Source organism: Arachis hypogaea, chromosome 13 (assembly GCF_003086295.3).
Source record: "Arachis hypogaea cultivar Tifrunner chromosome 13, arahy.Tifrunner.gnm2.J5K5, whole genome shotgun sequence".
Taxonomy (NCBI): domain Eukaryota; kingdom Viridiplantae; phylum Streptophyta; class Magnoliopsida; order Fabales; family Fabaceae; genus Arachis; species Arachis hypogaea.
In genome coordinates, this window is record NC_092048.1 from 14,589,806 (window position 1) to 14,601,791 (window position 11,986).

General features: G+C 33.3%; 1 protein-coding gene across 1 annotated transcript; it reads right to left on the reverse strand.

Moving 5' to 3' along the window:
* Positions 1-2,882: 2,882 nt before the first annotated feature.
* LOC112737393 (probable pectinesterase/pectinesterase inhibitor 60) lies at positions 2,883-5,421 on the reverse strand. The gene is made up of 2 exons (XM_025787285.3): positions 4,207-5,421; positions 2,883-3,726 (listed from the first exon to the last, which is right to left on the reverse strand). Exons 1-2 carry the CDS (start codon positions 5,129-5,131, stop codon positions 3,032-3,034), a joined length of 1,620 nt encoding a protein of 539 aa, XP_025643070.1. The 5' UTR covers positions 5,132-5,421; the 3' UTR covers positions 2,883-3,031.
* Positions 5,422-11,986: the final 6,565 nt, after the last annotated feature.

Here is an 11,986-nt window from a genome sequence, read left to right on the forward strand (position 1 = left end):
GAATTAACTCAAGAACAGAACAGAAAAACAAATAGAAGCAGTGAAAAATCAAACAAAAAAAATCAAGAACCAACCTGAGTCAGAGGCTCCATTCTTGATGATGCAGACAGATAGTGGCAGAGTGCAGGGAGGAGTGGAGGAAGACGCGGTAGCTGCCAGAAAGGGAGAGGCGCTAGACGATGACGGCTGGACGGGGCTCGACGGTGGAGGGCGAAGGGGCTCGACGATGGAGGGCGAATGGGTATTCAAAGAATTTTCATAGAGGAGAAAGACGCAGCGTTTGTCCAGTTGAGTGGTTTAGCCTTCCTTCTCCTTTAGGTTCTTTAAATTCTGTGGGTGGCTAGCTAGCGAGATCAATGCAGTCAATTATTGCTAGGGTTTTGCCGTTTTGGTGTACTTCAGAGGGGAGGGGAGCACGAATGATATTAGGAGAAGATGAAGAATAGATTGATTTTTTATTTTTTTGATATGTTTTGCTTTGCTTTAGAGGAGGACACTAATGATTAGGGGAATTGGAGAAGATGAAGAAAGATTAATTTTTTGTTTTTTTTTTTAATATGTTTTTGTTTTGTTGTTTAAATTATTTAAAATTATAAAATTAAGATTAATTGAATTCTAAAATTTGATTAATTTACAAGAGTATTTTGTCTAATCAAATAAAATAAGGATGTTTAAGATTTTTTATAAAATTAAATAAAAAATATATTTTTATTTTTATTTAATTAAATGGGTATATTAGTAAAAGTGGTGATATAATATATATTTAAAAAAAATTAAATGTTGATGTGAAAAAAAATACCACATGATTTATTACTATTTGTCCATATTTTAAACCTATCAATATGTATGAATTTATCATCGTACCGTAGCAATCACCTTATATTATTAATCACATACTCATCATCATATGTTGTATTTAGAAATTTAGATTATTAATGACGTGCATACTCATCATCATACATATGATCTCCATGTGAACTCACATAGAGAGTTTAATATAAGTTGTTCGCATCTTATTGAACTATTGATTACATCGTGTGGATGAAAGTAAAATCAAATTCAAAAGAAAAATATTGGAAGATCAACGCATTTTAATATTATTATTAGTCAATATTTTTAATCAACACATTATTTTGAATAAAATAATACTACATGATGAATAAATATTATTATTTTTATCAAGTACTTTATTAGCACTAATTTGTATCTTCATTTATAAAAAATTTGTATACAAAAAGAATATAATTTGCATATATATTTATCCGAATTTACACACATGATCAACTAATACAGTTTACACTCATATTTTTTAAAATTTTCACGCATAAATTGATAAAATTTATTTGTTAAAGACAATTTAATATTTACGTTGGTCAAATGATAATAAAAAAAATACTAAAAATTGTTGATTCCCAAGAGTTTTTCTTTTGAAGAAAGTATATATTTTTTAAATTTGTCAAAATTTTAAAAATACTCATAAGTTTTATTTTATTTTAATTTTGTCTCAAAATTTTCAATTTAAGTTAAATATATTTCTGATAACTATTTTTTTAAAAAACTTAAAACCAATTCAATAACAAATTTATAAGAACAATTTTCAACCCAAATTATTTAGGCATAAAGTTCTATCAGTGACTATTAGTTGTTAAACATTATAGTTGAATTAGTTTTAAGATTCTTGAAAATTTAATTGTCCGGGATACAATTGACGCAAATAAAAAATTTTTAGGATGAAATTAAAATATAAAATTTAGAGATATTTTTAAAATTTTTGACAAATATCAAGAATAAAAAATATATTTTATTCGATTATTTTTATATTATTAGGAGTTAGAATTTAGTATTTAGAATTTATATTTTAATACTTAACATATAGAGTGTTAGTTAAATATTAACCAAAATTATAAATTTTATTAGTCATATAACATTTTATAATTTAAAATTCAAATCATCACATAATTCTTCCATGAGTTTCAGAATCAAAATAACAATGTATGTAACAATGATATATTATAGTTTTTGTGTAGTTATTATTATTACCATGTCTAAAAATAGTAGATTTCTAGATATATAAAGGAATTCCTGCATAACTAGGTAAAAGACATATTAGTGAGATTTGGAACAAATTATGGCATGATTTAATTAAACAAGCATAGAAATATGAAAGATCCATATGCTTGGCTTCTTGTTCCTTACTCCGCAAGTTTTGAGTTCTGACCAGCCAATTATCACTCAGTATTGTCAATTACAATCTGGTGGCAATAATAATTAAACATTGTCATCCTCACTATGCAGCACAAGCCTCACAACCATCTTAAAAAAATATAAAGCTTACATTCTTTTTAGTTTGTTCAACAATATAATTATTATAAGTTAATAGTTAAATTAATCCCTAAAAAATAACTCATTTTTTAAATTTATCTTTAGTATTGTTAAGTTATATTAGGTTTAGGATATATATAATTGAAAAATAGACTAAATTGATATAATTTCGTAAACATATTTGTTCAACATCGAATTAGACATACTATGTGTCATGTATGCTATTAATTAATGTTATATATCACCAATTATTGACGAAAATTATTAATTGAATAACAGAATAATAAAAAATAATTAATTTATAATAATCTTTAAAAGACTAATTTAATTGATAAATTTTTTTAAAAATAAATTTAAAAAATAATTCATCTTTTCAGAACTATTAATTTGACCATTAACCTAATTACTATCAAGTTAATTTCCTGAAATTATTATCATCTCAGAATATTGACAATGGTTCCTCCTCTCTTTGATTTAAGCGACAAACGTGTTGCATATGTGTAAGTACTTAGTTTCTTTAAAATTTAAGCAAGGTATATATGAGTATATAACTATATATATAATTTAGTTTAGTTTCGATCAAACACAAATAACTTATTATTCATTATTTTTTTCTCATGGAATGTACAAAAGAATATTGTTACAACTTAATTAATTCGAAACAATGTGATATAATAACATGAAATCGTATCATATGACTAAAAATGAATCAAAGGCCAGACGTAAATGGCACGCCAGTAGCCGGTAACCACGTGCCGCCAGCAAGGAGGCTATTAACCGTAAAGGGTGAAGCCTGGGCCGGGCTTGTCAAAACATGATAACCAGGCCACCGAACCCTGTTCTTTGTAGAAGATCCAGGCCCAAAATTCTTATACTCTCCGTAGAACAACGTACTCTGAGCAAAATTAGTGTTGCCCCATGGAGACCAGCCCGTTGGGCTTACCAAGCTATCTATATAACTTTTCATAACCACAACTCTTGAGTATTGCTGCCAGGGCCGGCCCAAGAATGTGTTATATTGGTTGACAAGGGGCTTGAGGTCGGGTGCGGCCCGTATCTGACAATTGTGGAATGAGATACCTGTGTTTTGGAATGGGTCGCCGCGACCTTGGGCCGTGATCATGTTGGCCTGGCCATTATTGGGCTTTCTTGCGAGGATGACGCAGTTTTGGAAAACAACGGCGGCGTTGCCAAAGATGAAGTCAACTGTGCCGTAGATGTAACAAGCTCGGTAGAATTGTCGCTGGGCGTGAGCCATGAGGGTGTCTTGGTAGCCAATTATGGAGCAGCGGTAGAAGACGGAGAGATCGGAGGCGGATCGGAGCGCCACGGCTTGGCCCTTGAGTGGGCCCGCCGTGTTCATGAAGGTGATGTCACGTGCAATGAAGTGAAGTCCATCAATTCCTAGTCAAGAAAATTAATGAGTTAATAATCATGACTATGGTTTCTTTATGTCCCCGGGAAGTTAGCCAATTATGTTTATCAAGTATACACAAATTGCAAGCATCAATGATGGCATTACTCTTGTATATTCATGCAAGCTAGCTAGCCAGTTTGGCATCTTTTGCCAATCATTTTTAAGTTTGATTTGATGACGTGGCCTTGCTTATTCAATAATCTAAGGCAACTCTAACGATTTAATTAAGTCTCCGAAAGTGCATAACACTTCCTTTAATTCCCTCCTAAACTAGATCTTGTTGTAAAATGAAGTCAATGCTTGCACAAGAAGGACCCCCCTAAACTAGATGGATCTAGTAATCATGAGTTATTTGAATATCATTTTTGCACATATAATGCACAATGAAGAGTTCTAATTAAGATGAATGGAATTAATTAGATAGGAAATGTTACTGAATTTTGACATGAAACTAATTAATGAGTTACCTGCAGTGGCGGAGCTATAGGTGGTATAGCCTTGTTGAACGCTTCTTCCACTGGCAATAATGGTATTTCTCATGCCATCACCAACCAGCATGATATTATCGTTCGTCTTATCAACCTCAATATTCTCTTTATAAACCCCTCTCTTCACGTGAATCACGAACCTCGTCTTCAACCTCCGCTTCGCCGCCGCATCAATCGCCGCCTGCACGCTCCTAAAGTGTCCCGAACCGTCTTTGGCCACCACAAGGTTAGCCTTCACGCCTGAATCCTGCAGCAGCCTTCTGTCCGTCACCGAAAACCAACTCGGAAACGCGTCCTCCGTGTAGTCCTCCGTTAAATGATCTCTCTGATATTTCAAGAACACAGAATTCACAGCCAGAGTATTGCTTATAATCTCAGACACGTTGATGCTGGGGCATGAATTCGGATCAGTGAGGGCCGAGATCTTCATTGCATTGGCCCATTTCTTGCAGGTTTCGATGTTGGTGAGTGCAGTGCTGAGCCATGTTTGTGCATCGAAAGCCGTACAGTTTCTCGTTTGATGGTATTTGAGGCCTTGAATGGTGCGGTTGAGGTGGAAGACGGTGTTGTCGTAGAGCTTCAAGCAATCGCCGAACACGGTTTTCTGCTTCATAGTGGTGTTCTGGATTTGCAGAGAGTGTGCTTGTTTTTGCATGAAGAGTGCTTTGTCTAGCGCCACGTTGAGTAGAACGGAACGGAACTCGGTTCTGTGCTTGAACCTGTGATAATAGTTGTAGTGGCTTTGCCTCATGTAGTACTTGCATGGTGCAGGGTGTGGTGTTCGGTTGCACCACCAATCCACGTTTGATTTTTGATGAGATGATGATCTCTTTCTTGATGCTGCAATTGTGAAAATTGATGACAGCAATAATAGTGTCAAGAATATTTTCCTCATATTCATCATTTTGTGTGCTGTTATTGTTTTCTTTTTTCTTCTTGGGTTTGGGTGGTGTGGCAGTTATTATATACTCCCAATGAAACGGTTATTATTAACTAGCTTAGAGTGGGAGTTTCCTACATGGAATCGAGGAATATGAGTGTGTCAAATGAAAGCTAAGGATATCTGAATTATATTGAGTTGTCGGCAAATATTCAAAAAGAAAAATGATGAAGTTACGGCATATATTATATTACATTATATGTGAATGCAATTTCAAGGTTCTGCCTTTGCTTGTAGCTCTGCTCATGTAATTCAGGGTATGGTTATTATTACTCCATTCTATATATACCTGCATGGCTATGGAATCCATTAGGCAGCAATATATTATTTTTTAAAACAATTGCGGTAGGGACACAGCGACAAATTTAAACAATCTGAATAATGGATTTAGAATTTAACTAAATACAAGAAAAAAAAAAGGTAAGAAAACTCCCCAACCTAAATCATAAAATTTAAACACCCTCTTCTCCTCAAACCGTCTGTCACTATTCCACCCTCATCAATCATTCCACTTTTTCAGCGTTAGAAACTCCCTCACCAACCATCATCGTCCATCCTTGTAGCACCTCTCCCCAATTACCGTCGCGGGATCGTCATCAAACAACTATCTATGTAGTTATTAAAATAATCATCCAACTAATGAAAAGGACCATCCATTATTTGTTAATTGTATATAATTGAACCGAACAAAATAACCATCCAATTAAGAATTAAAATAACTATTTACATACCTAATGAATTGAACATCCAACACATTTGCGGGGTAGAAAAAGTCGACAACGACGCATGGAGGCTAGGCAAGATTGCGAATCTACTCCGTGGACTTCGAATCCGAACACGCAGCGGCCAGAGATGGAAGAGGAAGAGGAGTTGAATCGGTGGGAGGAAGGGTGGCGTCGATGAGGTGCGGCAGAGCAGCAAGCCAGCAACAACGGCGCGATGGGGAGGACAGACGACGGAGATAACGTGCATCTCGAATGGCGCGGCGGGAGACGGCGGTGGGGCCTGCACGGCCGGCGGTGGGTGGGCAGCGATAACGAGGACGCACGGGACTTTTGCGGCGCGATCTCCAGTTGCTACAGCGCGCAAGTGGAACGCGGAACGGCTGGGCGTTGTCGGCGGGAGGCTGGGCGTCGTCGACTGGGCGATGTCAGACCAGACAGTAGAGAAGTGCAACGGCGCCGGGGGTGACTCTGCAGACCGAAGTTCGCAAATGAAGAATGGGAGGTTAGCGTGATACTAGGAGTAACTGTGCCAATTATGATTTGGTTTAATTGCAAATCCTTATTTTTCAAATTTCAAAATCTGAAATTAAAAATAATTAATTCATAATCAGATTTATGATTTTAATTTTAATTTTTTTATTTTATTATTCTCATTATCTCCCTATATTTTTAAGACCAACTCAAATGGACGAAAAAGTATTATCGTAAACTGAACCAAATTTTGTCACTTATATAAAGAAAAGTATACGGAACCAAGAGGTTACCAGTCAAAAACTAAACAAAACCACATTAATTTATATTAATAATTAATTAATTTTAAATTTTTTAAATTTAAAATTTAAAAAATTTAAAATTGGTAAACTTAATTAAAACCTATAAAAACTTTTCTCTTCTCTCTCACATTAACCTACCCACCTCCAACAATCACACACACAGACCCCGCCCTCTCTGCCTCCCCATCGGATTCACCACGAGTGGTGTCGTCTTTGAGCTCAGAACGCCAAGGATCTCCTTCCTAATCTTCCTCCGCTTCAGTTCTTCATGGTGGAAGGAGTTTCTCATCGCTTTTCCTACCTAACGGCTTTCCCAATGCCTCTGTTTCGTGCCACTTCTCTCTAGCCATTGCACCAATTTGTTCTCCATATTTTTTATTTTTTTTTGTCTCTGCGCAAGAACCTGATTATTATTTCCATTAGCTCAGTGCGCCTTATATTCACCGCCACTCTTCAAAAACTTCCATCCTCAATTCTGAGTATTTTGAATCGCAGTTCATCATGATGTTGCTGTTCTGCATTTTGGGATATTAGATGTCGTTTTAATGATTAAAAAGATTACAAACTACACACTTAATTTTACCCAAAAGGATTTCTTGAACAATTATAGAAATATAAAAAAAATTCATTTAATATGAAAAAAACATCCTAATACTTAACAAAAGAAACATCCAGTTATATTTTAGTAAAAATAATTAAATATCTATAAAATTTAAAAAAATTATAAAATTCTTAAAGAAATAGAGACATTCACATTTGCAATACAAAAAAATTCAAAAAATACATAAAAGAACATCCATTTAGTCTGAAAAATAAACATTCTAATACTTAGCAGAAAAAACATTCATATATATTAACTCGTAGAGATTTTGGATTCACTCAAAGGTATTTCGCTAATTTTTTGCTAATATCCTTTTGGTTCCCTAGCATTGCTCCTTATCTAATTATCTTGATAGAATAATTAAAAATAATATAAAATTTAAAATAAATTAAAATTAAATATTAGAATAATAAATTTTATATTTAATCTCAAATTACTATTTATAACATATGATTTCACAAATATGAATATAGCATTTTATAAAAAAATTAGAGAATCGTTATAATTTATTATTTTTTACTATTAGTTAATCATCAATGTTTAAAAATATATAGAATAAAATATATTATTATATTATTAAACTAAAGAAATTAGATTAAAAAATTGAATTAATAATTAAATAATGACTAAAATAATAAATTCTGATGACCTTTTAATATTTTTTTAAAATAAATTCAAAATAAAATTAAAATAAAAGTTAATATTGGAATTACTCTAAAATGTCTTACATGGTATGCGAGTAAATGAATATTCCTGCTCTGTATAATTTATTTTGTCAGTTTTAATGTTAATTTTTATTTTAAGATGTTAGAATTTAAGATTTAGAATTTTAAAATAATAGTGAATTTATAATACTAATGCAAAAAACAATTAATTGATAGCACTTATTCTCGGAGCATATAACAATGTTTCTATATAAATATGAAAAATTTAATATAAAAATTTTAAAAATATTATTTGTACATTAAAATTAATTATTATATATTTATGTATAAATATATGTATAATTTTGATTTATTTTTAATATATATTTTATAATAATAATTAATTTTGATGATTAATTTTAATATATATTTAATATGGGTGGTAAAAACTTACATATTAACTAGTCTATACATATATAATATATAATATTTTATCTTACTTAGTCTATTTATTTAGTGAATATATAATAGAGGCTTTCTGAGAAAGAATATGTATAAACTAAAATAATAAGAGTGAGGTGGGAAAAAAGTGGTTAATTGCTTGAATTAGCATGTGTGCGGTGCTTGCTTATCGGCAGAGGCAGTGGATCAACTCTGCTAATTGCAGATTGAAGAACAAAACAAAAGTATCTTGTCATGTTGGCACGGTCAGCTAAGTAATAATTAATAATAATTAAATCTAAATAAGGTTGCTGTAATTTGTCAACGTATTGGACGAGAGATATGATTATTAGAATATTTATTTAAAGAAACACCTCACGAGGATTCGAGGAAGATGATGATTGAGGTTGTTATACTTGTTCCGTACACATGGACGCAGGTATGAAAATTGTATTTGTATGTACATTTTGATTGAGTGAGTAATAAGACTTTGTGTTGGAGTATGTGGGAAGCAACAGTTTTTTGAATGGGTGTTAGAATGAATGAATGAAATTTTCACTGGGATGCGTAAGGCAGAGTAACCTTCCATGTGCTCTTGTTTGTGGAGTAAGTGAACAACTATATTACTATATTTTCAACATCTTCTAACACAACCATCATTCACCAACGCGATTATATCGCTGCTATCATTTCTTTTTAAAATGAAGATTTGGTTTTAGTTGTTACTACCTTGGTCTACTTGAGAACTTCGAAGCGATCCCTGAATGTCTGCTCTACATCTTGAAAATCTTTCTCATCATACAAGTTTAAAACTAAGTCAATTTACAACTTGGTCCGTGAAAAAAAATAAAATAAATTATGTATACATTCTTATAGTTCAAGAGTTTTTGATTTATTAATATGCCAGAGAGCTCTTAATTATTTTTGGTATTAGGAAGAAAAGGAAATAAAATACAAGATCTAGAGTCTGACTTTATCACCTGGATGAAGTCCACTCTAACAAATAGTTGTTTTTAATTCCCTCCAAGAATTGGTTCCCCTATAATTTACTAATTAAACTCGTCCCATATATAGCAGTTCATGTTCCCACCAATCTGCACGACTATAGCCTATGCCATCCATCGATATTATAATGCCATTTTTGCTCTGAATCAATTCATATAAATCAAACATTTTTCATGTATATATATATATATATATATATATATATATATATATATATATATATATATATATATATATATATATATATGTTTTTTTTTTCTCAATACGTTACGGTTTTAAAAATTTATTACCAAAATGGCATTATTTTCAAACTATTTATTATTCAGTGAGAAAGCACCTTTTTCCACAAACCTTAACCCAAATCTATCCCTTTTAGTGAAATCAAATTGCTCACATAATTTATCCGAGTAAATAGTTTTAAAATAATAACATTTAGGTAATAAGTTTTTGAAAATAAAAAATGTTAAAAAGGTGACAAAAAGCAGTAGAGAAAAGATTTGTATATATTCAAATTGTATGAAATAATATAATATAGAAGGATATTTATATGTGCTAAGAGAATCGAAATAATAAAGACATAATATCCTATAATAAATATTCAAATATGATAAATAATTCTAATGAATGCTAATTGATCCTAATATATTCTAATATCCCTCTTAAATTCAAGTGACAACTTGAGTTTAAAACTTATTTAAAACAATGAAATAAAAAAAACTGCATAAACTGATAGAACATGTGCAGACAGAATTGCCAAAAGAAAACGCAAAAGAAGAACAAAGCAAGATTTGCTGATCAGCGGTCTCAGTTTCTGCTATAAAATTATTAGAGATTAACTGTATATATGTCTTACTAATCACAGTAACTTGTGTTAATTGCACAGGAGTCCTACACAGAGAGACTAGAGGCCACGATTTAGTTGTCTTAGCAAAGAAGGGAGGACGCCGCCGATGGCTCTGCGGCTTTAGTTGTCGACCCCGATGCGGTTTGGTGTGAGACCGCCTTAGCATCGTATAAGAACCGCGTATACGGGATGGAGTCGTTCTTCGTCAGCAACCTCCGCGTCTTGACGTTGAGGCCGTCATCAGGCTCCGCCACTAGTCGAGTTGTCCAGTTCGAGAAAGGCGTGGATTTGAGACTACAAGTGCAGGAGCTCGAGCGTAGCCTTCACCAGCAAGCTCAGGAGTTTAACGATTATCGGGAGAGGTATCTAGAGATCTTCACGCGCAAGATGTCTACGAATGAATTTAGGCTGGAGTTTAGGGAGTTGCTGGAGCGGATGCAGCATTTAGAGGCTCTGATGGAGGTGTACCAGGCCCAAATGCGCACTGCTGGCATTGACCCTGCTGGTGGCAGCGGTTCTACTAGTGGCACACATGGACATCATCACCGTCTTCTACGCCACCGACTCAGGGTTATGAGACTGACGACGACGATGACTACCTGGATCTGTAGATATTAGTTTTTTGTTTTATTGTTTCATTGTATATATTTAATCTACTTAATTTTTAATTTATTTGAACATTGTATTATTTATTTTAAATAAAAATTTTTCATTATTTATGAATTGACTACTAATTGTGTGAAAAAAATTAAATTTGAAATTTAAATTGACAATTTATTTCAAGTTTAAAAAAAATGATATTACCATTGGAATAATTCGACAGTAATATGGCGCGAAACAATATTTTTTGGTGCCAACATTACGGTCAGAAAAATCCGTCAAAAATCAGTGGTTTTTCGAGCAAGTAATTCGCTGGAGAATTCGACGATAATTACCGTCGAATGGAATAAATCCGAAGGTAAACATTTACCGGTGAGATTTATACCGTTCGATTGTTTTCGACGGTACTCAACGTTTTTCTTGTAGTGTATATAATATAAATTCAAGTATGAAAAAAGTTAATATATTTTGCTAGAAATATTGTGAATTTAATTGTGTTTTAACTGATGATGCTATGGATTGAGGTTGGTTGGATTTATGGAACTGTAAAAGTGAATATATGTCAAATTTTAGGGGAGATTATACCAATATTTTTTTGAAATAATCTAAATTTTGAATTATTTGTGTAGTATATATGCTGATTAGTGTTAATAATATGTTCTCTTTGCAGACATGACGATAGGTAGCAGAGGTAGATCGAGTGGGTCTTGTGGTCGTGGTTGAGGGAGGGCTTCCACCGAATTTTCAGGGACTGTTCAGTCATCGCCCCTGCCCCGACTACCCCGTCGACCCCTGTGATGTCACAGGCAGGTCCAGTGGACCAATAGTTTATCATGGTCCCAAATCCGAATTACGTGCCTCCCTTTACTACGCGCCTACGCCCCCTGCAAATCCAGCAATGGATACCGTGGTAGATGATTCCTCCAGTGCTCCCAGCAGGATGCTCCTCCATCACTGCCTGTCATCCGGCTGAGGATTTGGCCTGATGACATGCAAGCGTGAGTACATATAATTTTTTAATCTTATGTTTGTTAATCTTAAGTTTATGTGCTTATGTGCTTGTTAATGTTAGATTTTCTTTCTAATAGGTTTGCACCAAACAATAATGCTTGCACACAGGAGATCTAGGAGGTTATTAAGTCAATGTATGACCGCCCCTGACCGAGGTACACGATGATTCCGGCTG